General features: G+C 50.9%; 1 protein-coding gene across 2 annotated transcripts in view; it reads left to right on the forward strand.

Moving 5' to 3' along the window:
- The window catches only part of MTHFR (methylenetetrahydrofolate reductase), a 42,601-nt gene extending 21,357 nt beyond the window's left edge, over positions 1-21,244 (forward strand). The window contains exons 2-13 of one of the 2 annotated variants that reach the window (XM_063943875.1): positions 2,136-2,310; positions 6,487-6,726; positions 7,313-7,551; positions 9,223-9,333; positions 9,423-9,616; positions 13,829-14,079; positions 15,229-15,363; positions 15,457-15,637; positions 15,768-15,950; positions 16,972-17,073; positions 18,549-18,668; positions 18,963-21,244. In XM_063943875.1, coding sequence (XP_063799945.1) covers positions 6,509-6,726; positions 7,313-7,551; positions 9,223-9,333; positions 9,423-9,616; positions 13,829-14,079; positions 15,229-15,363; positions 15,457-15,637; positions 15,768-15,950; positions 16,972-17,073; positions 18,549-18,668; positions 18,963-19,160 — 1,932 coding nt within the window. In that variant the 5' untranslated portion in view covers positions 2,136-2,310; positions 6,487-6,508 and the 3' untranslated portion in view covers positions 19,161-21,244. The remainder of the gene's footprint in view (positions 1-2,135; positions 2,311-6,486; positions 6,727-7,312; positions 7,552-9,222; positions 9,334-9,422; positions 9,617-13,828; positions 14,080-15,228; positions 15,364-15,456; positions 15,638-15,767; positions 15,951-16,971; positions 17,074-18,548; positions 18,669-18,962) is intronic. The other variant, XM_063943874.1, reaches the window with a different exon arrangement.
- The last annotated feature ends 1,708 nt before the right edge of the window (positions 21,245-22,952 follow it).

A 22,952-nucleotide genomic window follows, 5' to 3' on the forward strand; every position in this document is an offset into this window, starting at 1 on the left:
TTCTCCCGATAAACATTCTGGAATTGCGGGCGGTGTTCAATGCCCTGAACCTTGCCCTGCCCCTGATACAGAACAGGCCTGTTCAAGTACAGTCTGACAACGCCACCACGGTGGCGAACATAAATCATCAAGGCGGCACTCGAAGCCGCATGGCGATGATGGAAGTGTCAAAAAATTCTTCACTGGGCGGAAAGCCATCTGCCAGCAATATCGGCATTGTTCATTCCAGGGGTCCTCAACTGGGAAGCGGACTTCCTCAGTTGTCGGGACGTACACGCCGGAGAGTGGAGTCTCCATCCGGAAGTCTTTCAACTCCTAATGGACAAGTGGGGCCTACCAGATGTAGACATGTAGATGTCTCTCCTCTGTGTCACCCGTCTGTCTATCCCTCCCCTATAGAGTGTATTATCTCATCCTAACCCACCGCTCTATGCTCCTCACTCACTGTCTCTCCTCTGTGTCACCCCTGTCTGTCTGTCCCCCCCGTATAGAGTGTAATCTCAAACTAACCCACCACTCTATGCTTCTCGCTCACTGTCTCTTCTGTGTCACCCCTGTCTGTCTGTCTATCCCTCCCCTATAGAGTTTAAGCTCTCATCCTAACCCACCGCTCTATGCTCCTCACTCACTGTCTCTCCTCTGTGTCACCCCTGTCTGTCTGCCCCTCCCCTATAGAGTGTAAGCTCTCATCCTAACCCACCGCACTATGCTTCTCACTCACTGTCTCTCCTCTGTGTCACCCCTGTCTGTCTATCCCTCCCCTATAGAGTGTAATCTCTCATCCTAACCCACCGCTCTATCCTCCTCACTCACTGTCTCTCCTCTGTGTCACCCCTGTCTGTCCCTCCCCTATAGAGTGTAAGCTCTCATCCTAACCCACCGCTCTATGCTTCTCACTCACTGTCTCTCCTCTGTGTCACCCCTGTCTGTCTGTCCCTCCCCTATAGAGTGTAATCTCAAACTAACCCACCGCTCTATGCTCCTCACTCACTGTCTCTCCTCTGTGTCACCCCTGTCTGTCTGTCCCTCCCCTATAGAGTGTAAGCTCTCATCCTAACCCACCGCTCTATGCTCCTCACTCACTGTCTCTCCTCTGTGTCACCCCTGTCTGTCTGTCCCTCCCCTATAGAGTGTAATCTCTCATCCTAACCCACCGCTCTATCCTCCTCACTCACTGTCTCTCCTCTGTGTCACCCCTGTCTGTCCCTCCCCTATAGAGTGTAAGCTCTCACCCTAACCCCCCGCTCTATCCTCCTCACTGTCTCTCCTCTGTGTCACCCCTGTCTGTCTGTCCCTCCCCTATAGAGTGTAATCTCTCATCCTAACCCACCGCTCTATGCTCCTCACTCACTCTCTCCTCTGTGTCACCCCTGTCTGTCTGTCCCTCCCCTATAGAGTGTAATCTCTCATCCTAACCCACCGCTCTATGCTCCTCACTCACTGTCTCTCCTCTGTCACCCCTGTCTATCTGCTCCTCCCCTATAGAGTGTAATCTCTCATCCTAACCCACCGCTCTATGCTCCTCACTCTCTCCTCTGTGTCACCCCTGTCTGTCTGTCCCTCCCCTATAGAGTGTAAGCTCTCACCCTAACCCACCGCTCTATGCTCCTCACTCACTGTCTCTTCTCTGTGTCACCCCTGTCTGTCCCTCCCCTATAGAGTGTAAGCTCTCATCCTAACCCACCGCTCTATGCTCCTCACTCACTGTCTCTTCTCTGTGTCACCCCTGTCTGTCCCTCCCCTATAGAGTGTAAGCTCTCATCCTAACCCACCGCTCTATGCTCCTCACTCACTGTCTCTCTCCTGTGTCACCCCTGTCTGTCGGTCCCTCCCCTATAGAGTGTAAGCTCTCACGAGCAGGGCCCTCCCTCTTCTCTCCCTAATACCATCACCTCTTCCCCACAGCACAATATTCTCTTGAGTTTTGCTGCACTGCTACTTATTTGGGTACTGTAACTTGTAGCAGCAATGTGTGTAAACCTGCAATGGTCTATGCTGTAAGTTTCATACTGTTGTACTCTGTAAGGCGCTGCGGAACCCTTGAGGCGTCATATAAATAAAGTATAATAATGAGGGCATCAGCTCATGCCCATGTTACACAATATCTGCTCTTAGTTTTCTTATTCTCCTTTAAGCTGCCAGCAGAGCCGGATAATCATGTGACGGAGCCATAGGCAGGTTGGAACACTGTTCCATGGCTCGGAGGTGCTGAATCATTGGAGAAGGTGCCATCGCTGTATTGTCAGTATAGCCAGCGGTGCCGATAGCCCAGGCGGGCCCTGGTATTGGGAGGAGGCGTGGCCAACTCAGGTAGGTGTAGAGAGAGAGAGAGGGGCAGAAGGGGTCATATATACTGTATAACGTACATTTAAAGAGGCACAGCGGCGTAGAAGGGGGCACAGAGAGATGATCATATGGTTTATCCTGCGGCCGGCAAGTGACCGTGTCCTTTAGGTAAAGTGTCTCCTCAAATTATTCTCTCTTATATTTATCCCGTGCATAAAAAGTTGGTTTATTTATTTTTATAGAATTTAGAAATGTTCGTTACAGTTTAAGTCGTTTTCAGCTATAAGTTACCGGAGCGTCATCATAGGGTGTTAGAGAATGCCGCACCGGTGGTAGCAGTAAATGGTCTATCAGACACACGCACTTATCGGGAGGAGGGAGAACATACAAACTCCAATATGATATATAATGTATGTTGCCAAAGCCATGTGGTTACACCTACAGAGCACGGCGGCATCTGGCCCCATCTCCCATGTGGTTTCCGGGTCACCTCTTCTGGGAATAGACTAACCTCTCGCCCCTTCGCCTTACTGGAGAACGTAGGTCAGTCCCTGGGTTAGTGTCCTTCTCATGTAGGCACCAAATATTGTGCAATCAGGAGAGCTGCTGTAACTACATTGCAGAGCCTGTACGTATATAGGGCAGGATGTTCTGCGCATGTGTAACTACATTGCAGAGCCTGTACGTATACAGAGCAGGGTGTTCCGCGCATGTGTAACTACATTGCAGAGCCTGTACGTATATAGGGCAGGATGTTCCGCGCATGTGTAACTACATTGCAGAGCCTGTACGTATATAGGGCAGGATGTTCAGCGCATGTGTAACTACATTGCAGAGCCTGTACGTATACAGAGCAGGGTGTTCCGCACATGTGTAACTACATTGCAGAGCCTGTACGTATACTGCAGAGCCTGTACGTATAAAGGGCAGGGTGTTCCGCGCCTGTATAACTACATTGCAGAGCCTGTACGTATACAGGGCAGGGTGTTCCGTGCATGTGTAACTACATTGCAGAGCCTGTACGTATAAAGGGCAGGTTGTTCAGCGCATGTGTAACTACATTGCAGAGCCTGTACGTATACAGAGCAGGGTGTTCCGCGCATGTATAACTACATTGCAGAGCCTGTACGTATACAGGGCAGGGTGTTCCGCGCATGTGCAATTACATTGCAGAGCCTGTACGTATACAGAGCAGGGTGTTCTGCACATGTGCAATTACATTGCAGAGCCTGTACGTATACAGAGCAGGGTGTTCTGCACATGTGTAACTACATTGCAGAGCCTGTACGTATACAGAGCAGGGTGTTCCGCGCATGTATAACTACATTGCAGAGCCTGTACGTATACAGGGCAGGGTGTTCCGCGCATGTGCAATTACATTGCAGAGCCTGTACGTATAAGGGCAGGGTGTTCCGCGCATGTGCAATTACATTGCCCAGCCTGTACATATATAGGGCACGGTGTTCCGCGCATGCAGTACATACCACCCCTGAGCACACGCAGAGCCGCGTTTAGTATTGCCGTATGCATGTACAATCACAAAGGACGATTCTTCGGATAAGATCTGTACTGTGTGGTGTGGGGACGGAGTCGTTCTGCGTGGCCGCTGGCACTGGATAGGGGTCCTATTGGATTGTTTGCAGGGAGTTATGTGGAAAGGAGCCCATAGGCTTCTATTAGGTAACACCATCGATAGAGGGCATTGTCCATCGGGTACAAGCTGCGGTACGTTTAGCTTTCCGGAACATGGAACTTATGGGGCATGATTGCATTTTGCCATTGATACATCCCGCCTATAATGCGGCCAGGTGCGTGTATGTAGAGCGATTGTGCATCTGCCTGGTTTCAGAACCCTCGCCAGTATCCGTGCTGGCAGTGGGTGATAGAGAAACGCCCGTCCCGGGTGTGACTCCTTCCTACTGCACCCACTGGCTACAGGATGACTGTCTGATGCAGAGCGGGTCTGCGCCTGTTTGCAGAGCATTTCTTGGGTGGTTTCCCATTGTGCACTCTCCAAGCACAGACTCTGCAGATTCGCGTACCTGTACCTGATGCAGCCAGTGCAAGCGGGGGCCATGTTGATTGTGGCAAAAGTGTGTAGTCCCCTGTATTCAGACACATCTATTGCACCAGGCATAGGCTGGCGTCTGTGCTCCCTGGTTACGCTGAGGATGGTTATCAAACTAGCATATGAGTAGTGGGTGGTACGGCCCTAAAAGATGAGGGCGAGAATACACGTGGCAGGCATATGGGGCTTGTCCCCCTCTCGTGGCAGGCATGTGGGCTCGTCCCCCTCTCGTGGCAGGCATGTGGGGCTCGTCCCCCTCTTGTGGCAGGCATATGGGGCTTGTCCCCCTCTCGTGGCAGGCATATGGGGCTTGTCCCCCTCTTGTGGCAGGCATGGGGCTTGTCCCCCTCTTGTGGCAGGCATATGGGGCTCGTCCCCCTCTTGTGGCAGGCATATGGGGCTCGTCCCCCTCTCGTGGCAGGCATATGGGGCTCGCCCCCCTCTCGTGGCAGGCATGGGGTCAGGCCTCATTTCTGTACTTATGTTTAATAGAGTTTTGTGAGCCCTCTCTGGCTTCAGGCTGGGGGCCCGGCCCTCTCCGGCTTCAGGCAGGGGGCCCGGCCCTCTTATGGAAGGTATTGGCCCTCATTCTTATGTGTAATAGAATTTTGTGGGCCCTCCCCAGCTTCCTCGTGAATGCGGTCTGTCATTTCTGCAGTAACCAGTGAGCTGACATCCGCACATAAAATGGCCGCCGCTGCTATACATAGGCTGATGGCACACTGGTGCTGGGATATACGCTGCTCAGTATGTCAGAATACTAATAATAACCTCACTGCTGACTTCTGCCCTACTTGGCAGTGGGGCCTGTTTGGATGCAGTCGGCCCTTGTGTATCATTTGCTATAATTGTGCGTCTTACTACAGAGCGCTGTGAGAGTATTGGGTCTCTGACAGAACCAGAGGTATTGTGTGATGTATGTGTGGTTACTAGGTGCAGCCCCTGCAATGCATTATGGGGGTAACCATAGCTGCCTGGGACTCGTACAGAGAGATGGCAGGTTATTGCTGCGGGGTATAATACATTGCTTCTTGTCCTCAGTCCTGGAGGCCTGCTCCTACACCCCTGAGCTGAGGCCTGACTGACGTATCGCGTATCCGTAGTCCCCAGGAATAGCAGCAGCCCTCCCCGTCCACTCCAGGATTGTGGCCGTGTCGCTGGTAGCGCTGAAAGTATTTATATTGCCGCTGCCAGGCTCCGGGCACCGTAACGCCACTGTACTGATTAAATATTAATACAATAAGTACAAATACTAAAATCAAAGATTATCAGTATCTGCATTAGCGCCCTCACTTTGAAGCGCTCCTGTCGTTTGCCCAGATATGGCAGCCATTTTGTACCAGGGCAACGTACGGCTCAGCTTACCTGCAGATATACACCCATTGTGTTTCTGCTACAAGTCTGCGCCGTGATGTCACTGGTCGCGCACAATATGGCAGCCTGCAGTACAGGTGTACGTTAATATCGCCCAATGAGCTGACATAAGGATATTGGCTGGCGGTCTGGACGCGTCAGCTGACGCTTGGTAATATAAAGGAACAGCACGCTCCCGTTCCCAGTAACAGATCTCTGTAGTGTCATCTGTCTTATCTATAAAGAGTGTTTGGGGCAGAGGTCTATGTAGTGAGTCTCCTTCTCTGCTACCTGTAACCTATATATGAGGTGCAGCCCCCGGGAGGGGGTGAGTCAGCGACTAAAGTCTGTGACATGACACTGACACCACCAGGGAATCTGTCATGCATATAAAATTGTGAATGAGAAAACTGTCCTATTATCAGCATCAGGAGATTAACCCTTTCAGCCCGCGCCTGCCACTGGGCCCGCGCCTGCTCCGCGCCTGGCACTGGGCCCGCGCCTGGCACTGGGCCCGCGCCTGGCACTGGGCCCGCGCCTGCTCCGCGCCTGGCCCGCCCATGCGCCCGCGCCTGCTCCGCTGTGGATTGCAGTGGACCCTATAACTGAACTGTAGTAAAGTGTTACCTGGACTCTTCTCTTTCCCTGAATGCAGCAAAGAGTACATAGGAGTTGCTCACCGGATGCTTCCATATTTCTGTAACCGCCCCTCCCGCTTCTTGAGCCATACTGAGGAAGTATTCCTAATGACTAATCTCCATTCTTTCTCCTCTCCCTAGAGTCTGTCTCACAGGCCTCATAATGGTGAACGCCAACAGCATAGACAGCGGCAGTGCGAGCAGCAATAGCACGGAGACCTCAAAGGAAAGCTCCCGATGTTCCACTCCCGTCCTAGACATAGAGCGACACGAGCGGCTGCGGGATAAAATGCGCCGGCGCATTGAAGCTGGAGACAAATGGTTCTCGCTGGAGTTTTTCCCACCACGTACGGTCAGCGGTGCCGTAAACTTACTCTCCAGGTGGGTAAAACACACACAGGTGGAACGGCGCTAATTAGTATGATTATATTATGTGCCAGTCACCGGCCCGCCAAACTAACGGAACAACGGAACAGTGATGTCAGCGCCTGTGCTCGCCCGAATGGAGTAACACCTGAATTGCCCGTTTGGTGGCCACTGGCGTGCAAAACACTTGAATTCCCCCCATAGAGGTGAGGAGCAGTGTTAGCCTTTTATTACGCAGGATAGGTGTGAGAGAGAGAGGGGAGGAAACGGAGATCTCATGAAGATAATGAGTTATACAATTGTACGGACCATGGAATGCCCCATGTGAGGCTTTACCAGTCCCTGTTGTGTTACCGTGTCCTGCTTACGTGTGTTGTGTGTCTCCCAGGATGTCTCACGTGGTCTTACACTGTGCGTCTTACACCAGGATGTCTCACGTGGTCTCACACTGTGCGTCTTACACCAGGATGTCTCACGTGGTCTCACACTGTGCGTCTTACACCAGGATGTCTCACGTGGTCTCACACTGTGCGTCTTACACCAGGATGTCTCACGTGGTCTCACACTGTGCGTCTTACACCATCTCCTCCTTATGCTGCAGGTTCGATCGCATGGGCTGTGGAGGTCCCCTCTTCATTGACGTGACCTGGCACCCTGCCGGGGACCCCGGCTCTGACAAAGACACCTCCTCCATGGTCATTGCCAGTACAGCGGTCAACTTCTGTGGACTGGAGACCATCCTGCACATGACCTGCTGTAACCAGGCCAAGGAGGAGATCACAAAGCATCTTCAGAAGGCAAAACACCTCGGCCTGAAGAACATCATGGCTCTCCGAGGAGGTAGGACGCACAATCCTGAGGAGTCTATATAATAAAATCCACTGCTGACAGCTGGAGAGGGGGCACCTGAGAGAATAATAAGAGCCTTGCACCCACGCCTGGCATGGGTGGGTGCAAGGGGTGCTGTTGCTATGGGACCCAGGTTACAAATTTGCATACCAGTTTCCCAGATTTGCCTGCAAAGCACTTGGGTCTGATCCATAGCACAGCCTAAATTGTGTGACATTACATTTTTAGTGAGAGGAACCGAACTGGGGCACTGTAGTGTGGCATCGTGTGAACTGGGGCACTGTAGTGTGGCATCGTGTGAACTGGGGCACTGTAGTGTGGCATCGTGTGAACTGGGGCACTGTAGTGTGGCATCGTGTGAACTGGGGCACTGTAGTGTGGCATCGTGTGAACTGGGGCACTGTAGTGTGGCATCGTGTGAACTGGGGCACTGTAGAGTGGCATCGTGTGAACTGGGGCACTGTAGAGTGGCATCGTGTGAACTGGGGCACTGTAGAGTGGCATCGTGTGAACTGGGGCACTGTAGAGTGGCATCGTGTGAACTGGGGCACTGTAGTGTGGCATCGTGTGAACTGGGGCACTGTAGTGTGGCATCGTGTGAACTGGGGCACTGTAGTGTGGCATCGTGTGAACTGGGGCACTGTAGTGTGGCATCGTGTGAACTGGGGCACTGTAGTGTGGCATCGTGTGAACTGGGGCACTGTAGTGTGGCATCGTGTGAACTGGGGCACTGTAGTGTGGCATCGTGTGAACTGGGGCACTGTAGTGTGGCATCGTGTGAACTGGGGCACTGTAGTGTGGCATCGTGTGAACTGGGGCACTGTAGTGTGGCATCGTGTGAACTGGGGCACTGTAGTGTGGCATCGTGTGAACTGGGGCACTGTAGTGTGGCATCGTGTGAACTGGGGCACTGTAGTGTGGCATCGTGTGAACTGGGGCACTGTAGTGTGGCATCGTGTGAACTGGGGCACTGTAGTGTGGCATCGTGTGAACTGGGGCACTGTAGTGTGGCATCGTGTGAACTGGGGCACTGTAGTGTGGCATCGTGTGAACTGGGGCACTGTAGTGTGGCATCGTGTGAACTGGGGCACTGTAGTGTGGCATCGTGTGAACTGGGGCACTGTAGTGTGGCATGGTGTGAACTGGGGCACTGGAGTGTGGCATGGTGTGAACTGGGGCACTGGAGTGTGGCATGGTGTGAACTGGGGCACTGGAGTGTGGCATGGTGTGTACTGGGGCACTGGAATGTGGCATGGTGTGTACTGGGGCACTGGAATGTGGCATGGTGTGTACTGGGGCACGGCAGTGTGGCATGGTGTGGACTGGGGCACGGCAGTGTGGCATGGTGTGGACTGGGGCACTACTGTAGTTTAGAAAATGAAGTAGGGCGCTATTATAACATTACGAACTGCAATAACTCTTATAAAGCATCGGGACATGGAATGATCAGAGGTCCGTATCATAGGGCAATACACACTGGTGGCTGGCGCGGAGCACCTACCTCTAGATGGCAGTGCTCTCCCAGTCCATCATCTTGTGTAACCAGTATGACCTGGGGATAGGACCACCCTTTGGCCGCCTGCAGGAGCCCGCGTTGTGTAGTTCAGGTGGGACTTTGTGCCGCTTTAATAACCGCTCTTATTTTGTGTTGCTGCGTTGCAGATCCTATTGGTGAGGAGTGGGAGGAGGAAGCCGACGGGTTTAACCACGCGGTTGATTTGGTGAAGCACATTCGCCAGGAGTTTGACGACTACTTTGACATCTGCGTCGCTGGTAATGGACTCGCGTCATCTGCGTCCCACCCGGAAAGGTTGTTGTGTTCTAGGGAATGGTGTGACGTGTGTGGTTGTGTCTCTGACCAGGTTACCCCAAAGGTCACCCCGAAGCCGAGAGTTACCAGCAAGATCTCCTGCACCTGAAGGAGAAAGTGGACGCCGGCGCAGACTTCATCATCACCCAGCTCTTCTTCCGCTCCGCAATGTTCTTACAGTTCCTGGCGGACTGTAGAGCCATCGGCATCACCTGCCCCATCCTGCCAGGAATCTTCCCCATCCAGGTGTGCGCTTCATCCTACAGCCGGGCTCTGACCTCCTCTCTGCACTAGAATAAGGGGTGACGGCAGTGACCGGGTTCTTGTTTTGGGACTAACGATCCCACTAAGTCTGGTGGTAAAACTGGCCATGTAGTAAGAGTCCATTGTTTGCCTTCTGCACCCATGTACACAGTGGCGGAACTAGCGAGCGGTGGGCCCAGGTGCGACAAAATGCTTTAAGCCCCCCTCATCCCATCCAAGTCCACCCACTCGCCCCTGGAGAGGATCTGGTGAGGGGGACCTGCTCAGGGCCAGAGAAATGGATACCTAGCAACAGTGCCGTAACTAGACATTTTAGCGCTGTGTGCAAGAAACGGCATCGGAGCCCCCCCCCCCCCCACCTCTATGTAAAATAGGGGCAGTGCGCGGTGTAGGCGCGTGCAAAAAATATAGGGGTGTGGCTTCATAGGGGAAGGGTGTGGCCACAAAATAATACCAATTCATATAACGGTGCACAGTAGTCTCCATTATTCATATTACGCTGCACAGTACTACCACTACACCAGGTAGAGACCCTTTTACACCTTACGGCGGACAGATTCCCTTATTTACACATTACGGGAGATGGCGCCCCCCTTTTTTACACATTACGGCAGACAGTGTCAACCTTTTACACATTACGGCAGACAGCGTCCCCCTTTTTTACACAGAACGGCAGACAGACAATATATAGAAAGAAAGAATAGATCAGAGGTTCTCAAACTCGGTCCTCAGGACCCCACACAGTGCATGTTTTGCAGGTCTCCTCACAGAATCGCAAGTGAAATAATTAGCTCCACCTGTGGACCTTTTAAAATGTGACAGTGAGTAATTAATACACCTGTGCACCTGCTGGGTTACCTGCAAAACATGCGCTGTGTGTGCCCCCGAGGACCGAGTTTGAGAACCTCTGGAATAGATTATACTTGCTGTCTCCGCTGGCAGTCAGGCTTCTCGGTGCAGCAGCTTCTGGCAGATGATGATCCTGGGCAGGGGGGGAGGAGGAGGGAGCCGCAACAGCACAGTGTAATTGGTGGAGGCGCTGCTGCTGCTGTCGTCCCTCTCCTTCACCATAGGCTGTCCTCCGCCGCTGTGAATGCTGGGAAGCGCTTCCCTCATCACAGCGGCGGAGGACAGCCTATGGTGAAAGAGAGGGGCAGCTGCAGCAGAGCCAGTTTGACTCATTACATGCCGCGCTGCTTTGGGCCCCTTGACAGTGGCGGGCCCCAGTGCAAGGCACAGCTTGCACTGGCAGTAGTTCCGCCACTGCATGTACCTCTATCTAGCGCCATCGCTCTCCTGATAACCCAATTAAGGTGTGATAATCATCATTAGGAACGTGTAGCGGTCTAGGAAGGAGTGAAGACAGAGAATGGAGAAATATAACGCAGTGTCCATCATCACACAGCGCTGTGCAGCGTCACTCTTCTACTAGGATTGTGCAGAGAGGACAGGACTCTACATCTTCCTGAATATTCAGGACTATAAGCTTTAACCTATAGCTAACCAATATGTAAGTGTGAGGCACAGGTGGGGGCGCTGGGATTAGGGTCCCCTGCACCCAGAACAGATTTCACTTACTGTCTGTAATTCATAAATCTAATATTCATTATTTCTGTCACTGAAAATATTAAATGAAAAGTTGGCCCCAGGGGTGAACTACAGATATGCAAAGGGGGGGGGGGGGGGAGACTAACGTACCACTTCACTTGGTGGGGTACACATCCAATACAGAGAGTAACATATAACTTTGTTACTAGCACTCTCATAAACATGACAATATATAGAATTTGTATCCAGTTTACAATAGTAAGCTCCAGTGCACCTCGGTTTCTTACTCCGTTGTCCCCGGCGCCCCTGTGTTACCATCCTGCAGTGCGTAGCGTCGGCAGGTAACTGGCGGTCAGCGATAACGGCGCTATCTATTGTCACTATCTAGGGACTGTCATCCCCGTCCAATGCTAAAGGATAATGGGAACAGATTCCCACTGAGATAAAAAAATATACAGGCTCGGTAATTCTACTGACCATAGGAAGCACAACTCCCATCTTCCCCAGCGGACTCCGGGACACTGTGGTTATAACTGATTGGACGTTGGGGGTCATTCCGAGTTGATCGCTCGCGGCCGTTTTTCGCAGTGCAGCGAACAGGTTACTACTGTGTATGCACCGCAATGCGCACGTGCGTCGTACGGGTACAAAGCGGATCGTTGCTGAGCGATGGATTTACTGGAGAATCCATTCGCACAGCCGATCGCAAGGAGACTGACAGGAAGAGGGCGTTTGTGGGTGGTAACTGACAGTTTTCTGGGAGTGTTTGGAAAAACGCAGGCGTGTCCAGGCGTTTGCAGGGCGGGTGTCCGACGTCAATTCCGGCCCCGGACAGGCTGAAGTGATCGCAGCGGCGGAGTAAGTCCAGAGCTACTCAGAAACTGCAGAAAACTTTTTCGTCCTGCTCGGCTACACATGCGATCGCACACTTGCAAAGCGAAAATACACTCCCCCATAGGCGGCGACTATCTGATCGCAGCGCTGCAAAAAATAGCTAGCAAGCGATCAACTCGGAATGAGGACCATTTATAGGTCCATGGTAATCCTTTTTAAGTCTGTATTATCACACTGATCATCCTTTTATATCCCTCATATTTACTATTATAGTTTTATTAAATGTGATACATACTCGCATGTTTATTTTAGCGCGTTCTAATCGTAACATAAGAGGGCTAGTTCCTCTGTACTAATCCACCAAATAAGTGGTTTTACTCTCTATATTGGAGGTGTGTCCCAGCAAGAAGTACGTTTGCCCCCCCCCCCCTACTTTCCATAAGTAAATGTTAATAAGTAAATATTCAGACATTGTAGTATAATACCAAGGTTACTAGTGTATATATAATATATAGATTAGGAAAATTAGTTAATGGCTAATGGCGCCTACAGGGTGTGATTAGATATATAGAACATTGTGACCCAACTTAACGTAATCAGGATGTCTTCAGTCATATGACAACCGTATGATTCTAGGCGTGTGACATAAAGAAAACATAGTGTGTACTGTGACAACATTGTATGTTTCAATAATAAAAAGTTTGAACCGTATATTTCCAGACAGAATAATCTCCTTCACTTCAGGAACTTTAAAAAAAAAAAAATAGTTTTAATTCAGCTGTGAAACAAATGGCGCTTATCTGTCCAAGGTCCCGTATCCGTACCAACCCGTTTCGCCTTATCTAAGATTTCTTCATGGGGATAGTGGTGTGGGACCATGAAAAAGTCTTCCAGATAAGACGAAACGCGCTGCCATTTGTTTTTACTGCTGAATTAAAACGGTTTATTTTTTAAGAAGTCCCGCACAGCGCAGCTAATGGCCGGACAGCGTTATTAGTAAGAAGTGCGCAATGTCAGAGTGAGCTGTAACCAGGTGTGACGGTTTTATTCCTCGGGACATGTGCTATATCAGTGCGGACTGATTCCCAGGAGGAGATTTACAAAAGCTTCTAAAACAGAGAATTGGTGATGTTGCCGTAGGAACCAATCAGATTTTAACTATCATTTTCTATGATGCAATCGAGAAATGATAGCTAAAACCTGATTGGTTGCTATGTGCAACACCTCCACTTGTCTGATTTAGAAGCTTTAGTAAATCTGCCCCCTAATCTCACTAATAATGATGACTCGGGGATTCAGACGCACTCAGCCAGTCGGGAGCGGCTGCCGATTGTCATCAGTGGTTCCCATTCTGCAGCTCAGTGATCCGCCTCCATTTGGGTGTATATGCCACTTCCATGTGGCCACATGGGTCTCTCTCTTACATACCCCATCCTGGTTCCCTTAGTGCAAGGGGCCGCAGCGCAGAATGCGTCTCGTGGCATGGGAGAGGTATAGCGTTCAATGTTGGTGCACATGTGACAAAGGTGCAAGTTGTGGGAAGACTGCACACCACGCGTTTCTGTCCCACTCTATATGCTCCCATCCATCACGCGTTTCTGTCCCACTCTATATGCTCCCATACATCTCTAGCTTTCACTTTTCAGCAGTAAGAACGCGGCCACCACATCTAGGGTGTACATCCACCCGCTGTGATGCCCTGGCGGGTCTGGCTGCTGCCCCCGGGCAAAGCTACTGTTACTGCAGTCATTACTATGGAACACGCCTAATGTATGGTATTGCAGACCTGATGTCTTTATTCTCCCCCCGTAGGGCTACTGCTCCTTGCGGCAGCTGGTGAAACTCTCTAAACTTGAAGTACCGCAAGAAATAAAGGATGTGATTGAGCCCATTAAGGATAATGATGCCGCCATAAGGAATTACGGCATTGATCTGGCGGTGTCGATGTGCCGGGAGCTGTTGGACAGCGGTCTGGTGCACGGGCTGCACATCTATACGCTGAATCGGGAGGTGGCCACCATTGATGTATTACGCCGCTTGGGAATGTGGCAGGAAGACCCGAGGTGGGTGATGGTTGTGTGCTGTGGCTGGGGTCACCCTGGTCCCTGCCGGTTGTATTTGGGGAACTGTGTAGTAAAGTAGGCAACCGGCTGGTGATGTATGAAAACGCTCTGGAATTGATACTGAATTTGCTGAGACTTGTAGTGCCATAGACTGCCCGGGTCTGTTCTTAGATATACCTAGAAGAATAGAGTTGTCATTCACGGGTTTCAGATATGTGGAAGCTGTTTGTATATGGAGGCACGGTCATATGCCGGTATATCTCCATAGGAGGCCACAATATACCCTATAATGAGGTGTATAAGCTCATCACCCACGTGACTATGTATACCTCTCACACGCTAGCTGCTGGTAAATGTTTTTGAATCTGGTTTGTAGGTCTCCGTATTTACACATGTAAAAAGTTTCTCCACCAAAACCAATATCTGCACTGCCGATGCCATATAAAAGTCACTTCACAAGCTGACGTCTGAACAAGAGTTTTAAGGTTCAGCTTCTTTATTCAACTTCTTTATACATGACTCTCTAAGGCTTGTTTAGGGGGGCCCTATATAAAATAGTATGTTTGACCAGTCATTCACCAGGTTGTTGCCCACCATATAGTCTCATCCACCCTGTCTCCAGCCTCATTGCCCCTTCCAGTGTCTCTCCAGTCTCGTTTCCCCTCCCGGTGTCTCTCCAGTCTCGTTTCCCCTCCCGGTGTCTCTCCAGTCTCGTTTCCCCTCCCGGTGTCTCTCCAGTCTCGTTTCCCCTCCCGGTGTCTCTCCAGTCTCGTTTCCCCTCCCTGTGTCTCTCCAGTCTCGTTTCCCCTCCCGGTGTCTCTCCAGTCTCGTTTCCCCTCCCGGTGTCTCTCCAGCCTCGTTTCCCCTCCCGGTGTCTTTCCAGCCTGGGGGGGACCTCCTTTCCCCTCCCGGTGTCTCTCCAGCCTCATTTCCCCTCCCGGTGTCTCTCCAGCCTCTGCAGTGGGAGACATGGCAGGTCTCCCACCGTGCACACTGGAGATGGGACAGAGCTTAGCCAGTTGTTATACAGATTGTAGTTCCGTCTTCTGGTTGGGTGCCCCTTATGGAAACTGAATGTGTTTTGGCGTTAGCGGAGAACATTGACGCTGATTCCTGAAGCTTTGTGTTCTTCTCCCCACCTCTCGTCAGACGCCCGCTGCCCTGGGCTGTAAGTGCACACCCCAAGAGGAGAGTGGAAGATGTCCGCCCAATTTTCTGGGCCTCTCGTCCAAAGAGCTACATTCACCGGACACAGGAGTGGGACGATTTCCCAAATGGACGTTGGTATGTATCCTAGTCGGGGAAACGTGTGCATTGTCTGCTGATCAGACGGGAACTATACAGAGACACTTATTTTTTTGTGTTGTCTTTGCAAAGGGGTAACTCTTCCTCTCCAGCCTTTGGGGAGCTGAAGGACTATTACCTCTTCTACTTGAAGAGCAAATCAGCCCGGGATCAGTTACTGAAAATGTGGGGAGAGGAGCTGAGCAATGAGGAAAGTGTGTTTGAGGTCTTCACCAGCTACATATCGGGAAATCCCAACTATAAAGGACACAAAGTAAGTTCCGTGCTGGTAAAATACTTTAAATTACAGTTTTAGACCTTACAGACACTGCAGCCGTCGCCTACTGCACGTAGCTTGTCTGCAGGCAGCCCGAGCCCTTGCCTGACCACACTTTGCTTCGCAGGTGACTTGTCTACCTTGGAACGATGACCCACTGGCACAGGAAACCAATTTGCTAAAGGAGGAGCTGGAGAAAGTGAATAAAAGAGGAATCCTGACCATTAACTCTCAGCCTAATGTGAACGGAAAACCTTCGACAGACCCAATAGTTGGCTGGGGTCCCAGCCGCGGTTACGTCTTCCAGAAGGTATGAGAGCTGTTGTGCAACATACGGCTGGTCCTGCTACTTACAATATGGAATGTAGGGGCATTGCCGGTACCCTCTGGAATAGGATTATTTTACATGTGTTCCTGTATGTGGAACTGCCCTAGTGCGTCCTACCCCAGCTGTTATATTGGGGCCTGGAAATAAATAAAACCTCTAAATATAAAATATTAAAGAAGACAATTTGTTTATACACTAAGCTGATATATGCACAGTATATTTAGTACATTTTCTTAAAATAACTCACAATTACACAAACTATCTAAATACAACACAACAAATATTCTGCACACATCTGGGTCTGAAGCCCATTACGGTGGAAGTGGGGGGGGAGGAGTCTGAAGCCCATTACGGTGGGAGGTCGGAAGCCCATTACGGTGGGGGAGGTCTGAAGCCCATTACGGGGGGAGAAATCTGAAGCCCATTATAGTGGGAGGGGGGTGGGATTTGAAGCCCATTACGATGGGGGGGGGGGGGGGGGAGAGGAGTCTGAAGCCCATTACGGTGGGAGGTCGGAAGCCCATTATGGTGGGAGGGTGGGGGAGGTCTGAAGCCCATTACGGGGGGAGAAATCTGAAGCCCATTACGGTGGGAGGGGGGTGGGATCTGAAGCCCATTACGGAGGGAGATGGGGGGGGTCGAAAGCCCGTTACGGTGGGACGGGGGGGATTCTGCAGCTCATTACGGTGGGAGGGGGGGGGGTCTGCAGCTCATTACGGTGGGGGGCGGGGGTCTGCAGCTCATTACAGTGGGGGGGGTCTGCAGCCCATTACGGTGGGGGGGGTCTGAAGCCCATTACAGCAGGAGTGGGACATAAAGTTGGGGGTCTGCAGTGATACCAGTAATGTGAAGTTATTATAGGGAGATGTATTCACTATGAGGGGGCGAGATGACTTCTGGTCGGAGTCACTGACTGTGTATATGACCCTGGTTTAGTTAGCGGCTAGTTATTACACCTGTATTACGTGTTATGACGCTGACCTTGTGCCCTCTCCCTGTACAGGCGTATCTGGAGTTCTTTACATCCAGTGAGATGGTGACTGCGCTTATCAAAGTCCTGAAGAGATACGAGCCGCGGGTGAACTATCATATAGTGAATGTGCAGGTGTGTAATGTGTGTCGTGTAACACTCCACCTCCCATCCCCCGCACCGTGCCTCACCACTGCTGCCCCCTCTGGCCAGACATAGATGTGTGTGTAATGTGTGTTGTGTAACACACCACCTCCCATCCCCCGCACCGTGCCTGACCGCTGCTGCCCCCTCTGGCCAGACATAGATGTGTGTAATGTGTGTGTGTGTGTGTGTGTGTAATGTGTGTTGTGTAACACTCCACCTCCCATCCCCCGCACCATACCTGACCGCTGCTGCCCCCTCTGGCCAGACATAGATGTGTGTAATGTGTGTGTGTGTAATGTGTGTTGTGTAACACGCCACCTCCCATGTCCCGCACCATGCCTGACCGCTGCTGCCCCCTCTGGCAAGACATAGATGTGTGTAATGTGTGTGTGTCGTGTAACACTCCACCTCCCATCCCCCGCACCATGCCTGACCGCTGCTGCCCCCTCTGGCCAGACATAGGTGTGTGTGTGTGTGTGTAATGTGTGTTGTGTAACACGCCACCTCCCATGTCCCACACCATGCCTGACCGCTGCTGCCCCCTCTGGCCAGACATAGATGTGTGTAATGTGTGTGTGTCGTGTAACACTCCACCTTCCATCCCCCGCACCATGCCTGACCGCTGCTGCCCCCTCTGGCCAGACATAGATGTGTGTAATGTGTGTGTGTCGTGTAACACTCCACCTTCCATCCCCCGCACCATGCCTGACCGCTGCTGCCCCCTCTGGCCAGACATAGATGTGTGTAATGTGTGTGTCGTGTAACACTCCACCTCCCATCCCCCGCACCATGCCTGACCGCTGCTGCCCCCTCTGGCCAGACATAGATGTGTGTAATGTGTGTCGTGTAACACTCCACCTCCCATCCCCCGCACCATGCCTGACCGCTGCTGCCCCCTCTGGCCAGACATAGATGTGTGTAATGTGTGTCGTGTAACACTCCACCTCCCATCCCCCGCACCATGCCTGACCGCTGCTGCCCCCTCTGGCCAGACATAGATGTGTGTAATGTGTGTGTGTGTGTAATGTGTGTGTGTGTGTAATGTGTGTTGTGTAACACCCCACCTCCCATCCCCCGCACCGTGCCTGACCGCTGCTGCCCCCCTATACATAGTGTCCCCCTATACATAGCGGCCCCCCTATACATAGTGTCCCCCCATCCATAGTGCCCCCCCCCCTATACAGAAGCCAGTGAAGATCCATTTGGTTTAAGTGTAAGAATACAACAGTCCGCAGGACATCGCCACATGTCCGTGTAACACTGAGCCCCCCGCCCGCAGTAGCTGGAAGTAGGCGGCTTCCATTAGATATATCTGTATTTCATTCTGCTTTTCCTGGGGGGGGGGGGTCTCGTCTATACAGGGGGCACGCACTGGGGAACCTGTAATATGAATAAGAATGTTCCAGATGAAGTGGAGAAAGATATGTAATTGGAAATGCATGTAACGTTTTCATTTGCTGCAGGATAAAAACATCACGAATTCCGCGGACATGCAGCCGAACGCCGTGACGTGGGGGATATTTCCTGGGCGTGAAATCATCCAGCCTACGGTGGTGGATCCCGTCAGCTTCATGTATTGGAAGGTAAATGGCGTGTTACTACTGGGGCTTATACTAGGTCACTGACCATTGGTGTATATATCTTCTGATGTCCTCAAATACTGAATAATGCAGCTTTCTCTGAAGTCCGCTAAGTCGCTGGGAAAACCGCGGCAGAATGTGCCCTTTGCCGTGACCCTACGCCCGCACTCCTCTTTACCCACCCATATTGAGGCATTGTGTGTACACCGCTATGCCGGGTTGTATAGTAAAGCAATAATGTACAGTGTGACGTGGCAGGGCACTTGCTAAATGCAGTATTTGTGGCCTTTCCTGCAGGACGAAGCCTTTGCCCTGTGGATCGAGCAATGGGCCAAGCTGTACGAGGAGGAGTCTCCGTCCCGAATGATCATTCAGTACATCCACGATAACTATTTCTTGGTGAACCTGGTGGACAATGACTTCCCCCTGGAGAACTGCCTGTGGCAGGTGATCGAGGACACCTTTCAGGAACACGATAATCCCACGGAGCAATGACGGACAGTGTCCTGCCTCTGAGACCCACTACCTCATGGCCCAGTGCCGCCATTCCCCCTCCCCCACTACGGTGGGACATGGTCCAAGCCTCTGTTCCTCCTGCGCTTCCCTCTGCACCTACCCCTGACTCTCCTGCTCTGTCCCCCATGATCTGATGCCAGGATACAGTACGGCTTCTGTAGAACTGGGCCAGGTGGATGGATCTATTGATAGGGAGTGAGGGACAGCCCCTGTCCGGTTACCTTCACCCGTTACTGTATTACAGGGACTCCCCGTTTCCAGAGGATGCTCCGCCCTCTGCGTGACTGTTTCTGATAAATCCGCCACAGACTGTCAGACTGACCAGGTGCCCCCGCGGTGAGGACGCTGCGTAGTTGAAGATGTGGGTGACAGAATCCGTGTGCACCAGAGTAGATTCCCTGCCGTGTACCAGCAGATGCTCCACGGATGGGCTGTATTTATTAGGATGTTTTATTTTGGGCGCAGACCCACGGTGTAGATCAGCATAGATAGTACACATTTGTGCTCTTCTGCTGAGTGGCAGTATGGAAGGTAAGGGCCGTCCATTGTGTGCATCAGTGCTTATACCATAGCGGTCTAATTAATGACCTATTAATGATGTAGCTCATTTTCTGGAGAGAGAAGTATCTTTCCAATGTATTTTTTAACATGTTTTGTAAAACAAAATGTATCCGAAAGCTGTGAGTTAATGCATCTTTGCATCAAGGAGCAGCGTTAGTATACTGTACTGGTAGGCCTTTGTAAAACGCGCCTAAGCTGTACTGGTAGGCCTTTGTAACGCGCCTATACTGTACTGGATAGGCTTTTGGAAAACGCGTCTATATTGTGCTGGATAGGCCTTTGTACAATGCGTCTACAGTATTCTGTACTGGTAGGCCTTTGTAACGCATCTATACTGTACCGGTAGGCCTTTGTACCACGCGTCTGCAGTATACTGTACCGGATAGGCCTTTGTACCACGCGTCTGCAGTATACTGTACCGGTAGGCCTTTGTACAACGCGTCTGCAGTATACTGTACCGGTAGGCCTTTGTACAACGCGTCTGCAGTATTCTGTACCGGTAGGCCTTTGTAACGCATCTATACTGTACCGGTAGGCCTTTGTACAACGCGTCTGCAGTATACTGTACCGGATAGTCCTTTGTACAACGCGTCTGCAGTATACTGTACCGGTAGGCCTTTGTACAACGCGTCTGCAGTTTTCTGTACCAGTAGGCCTTTGTACAACGCGTCTGCAGTATTCTGTACCGGTAGGCCTTTGTAACGCATCTATACTGTACCGGTAGGCCTTTGTACAACGCGTCTGCAGTATACTGTACCGGATAGTCCTTTGTACAACGCGTCTGCAGTATACTGTACTGGTAGGCCTTTGTACAACGCGTCTGCAGTATTCTGTACCGGTAGGCCTTTGTACAACGCGTCTGCAGTATTCTGTAACGGTAGGCCTTTGTACAACGCGTCTGCGGTATACTGTACCGGTAGGCCTTTGTACAACGCGTCTACGGTATTCTGTACCGGTAGGCCTTTGTACAACGCGTCTGAAGTATACTGTACCGGTAGGCCTTTGAGTTCAGTGTCCTCGCCAATTTCTGTGTATTGTAATAGACCGTAATGTGCGCAGTCAGACATCGCAGTGACGTGTGGCAGCACCATATGCAGAATTTAATATACCCCCCAAATAATGGTAAATAGCATAATAAGGATTATTTCACTTAAATTCACTCACTACTTCTATATACTTTACACTACATATAAAATGTATATATCATGGAATAACCCTGTGGGTGTATAGGAAAAGCAACAGTGACCCCTACAGACTATAAGCGGTAACGTCGGTCACGGATCATGTGTAGTATGGCTGCTATGTGGCTCAGTGTGGGGAGAATAACCCGTGTGTCGCACGTCGCCCTCTGCTGTATGGGTGCAAAGCCTCGGATAATGTCTGATAAATTATGTTTTTTGGGGGTTTTTAAAATGGAAAATTGATGTAATGGGGGGAAAAAGTTTTGGATCAGATTTAATGATAAGTTTATAAAATTAAATGTGTGAAGAGATTTTATTTTATTTGATTGTTTGTGTATTTATTGTGGACTGTGTAGAGTCTTGTAGGACTATGCGGCGTGCACAGAATTTGTGCCCTTGAGTGAGATGATTAACCAGCGTGGCCAACCGTCAGTAAATTTACTGTTCATATCTCAGTCCCTGACTAATACACACCGAGATGGAGAAGAATGGATCCCAGATTACACAGAATCACTTCTGGACGTCACACTGAGAGTGTCAGTAAATAATGAGTGTCAGTAAATAGGTGCATCAGAGGAGACCTTCTGTACTAGCCCAGGCTACTGGTAATACATATTATACAGGTATGTACGTGGAGAACGCTGCAGTGTATATGTATGTATGTATGTATGTATGTATGTATACATACATACATCGACATCGAAGTCCGGAACTTCGAAAGCACTTTCAGCCCCATCTAAACTACATGGTAATATATTCATTTTCCAATTATTTGCAGTAGACGTAAATGTAGTTTTTGGTTTGGAAACGTCATTATAATAAATGAAAAGCAGCAAAACCCCACGTGAGAGTGGTGACTCTACAATGTAACCCCATGCAGCATTATGTGAGTGCAGTATATAGATGAGCAGCCGGGGGTATACGGATGTTGGGGCCCCAGTGCAGAATGTCAGGAATTCTCCCTGCAGGAAATGTGAGAGTACTATATGGTGCAGTAGCTGCTGGGTCACCCGGAGCACTTGCTGATATTTGTAGTACAGCTGCTGTCACGCTCTGTGCTGTAATTATATATTATTTCCACCCAGGTCTTCTAGCTGCATGGGGCTGACGTCTGGTGCACCTTAGTGTTGCGTCCTTCCCACATGAAGCCCCCACTCTGTAAGTGCCTTATAGGGGCAGTGGGCACTACGGGGCCTGGCTTGCCCTAGCTTGTGGTGGAAAGAAAGGGGCCCAAACCAGTACGTTGTTTGCTGCCCCATTGGGTCTGTATGTGATGGATCCAGTGAAAGGAGTCACGAGTAGAGAGAGGGCACAGCCATGATTCTGCCTTCTATGCCAGCCCTTAGCTACAGATCGGTGCTGGATGGTGAGTAATGCCGCGCTGTATTTCCCGGTAGTAGTCTGCTTCTTCCTGTGGTGCGGCGGCATAGCCTCCTCTCCAGCTCTGGAGACACACCATCTGATGCCACCAAGGACAGGCTAGCTAACCCGGGTACAACGCGTGCTGCATCTGGGTGCAGAACTGACCGGAGAGGATGCATAAACTCACACTGGTTATCCGGGTGGTAGATAGACAATACATAGGTAGGCACCAGAGGGTCAACATGCAGGGTCAAAAAGTTGATATTAATGGTCCTCATGGTTCAAAAGGTCAACACATCTTTTTTCATGATTTTTAGCGTTAGGAGAGGGGCAGGCTGCGTAAGGAGATGATTAGGTTTTGGGTGGGGGGGTGTTAGGCTGCGTAAGGAGATGATTAGGTTTTGGGTGGGGGGGTGTTAGGCTGTGTAAGGAGATGATTAGGCTTTGGGTGGGGGGGGGGTGTTAGGCTGTGTAAGGAGATGATTAGGTTTTGGGTGGGGGGGTGTTAGGCTGTGTAAGGAGATGATTAGGCTTTGGGTGGGGGGGGGGGTGTTAGGCTGTGTAAGGAGATGATTAGGTTTTGGGTGGGGGGGTGTTTGTTAGGCTGCGTAAGGAGAAGATTAGGGTTTGGTGGGGGGGGGTGTTAGGCTGTGTAAGGAGATGATTA

This window comes from Pseudophryne corroboree, chromosome 10 (assembly GCF_028390025.1).
Source record: "Pseudophryne corroboree isolate aPseCor3 chromosome 10, aPseCor3.hap2, whole genome shotgun sequence".
In the NCBI taxonomy this organism is placed as follows: Eukaryota; Metazoa; Chordata; class Amphibia; order Anura; family Myobatrachidae; genus Pseudophryne; species Pseudophryne corroboree.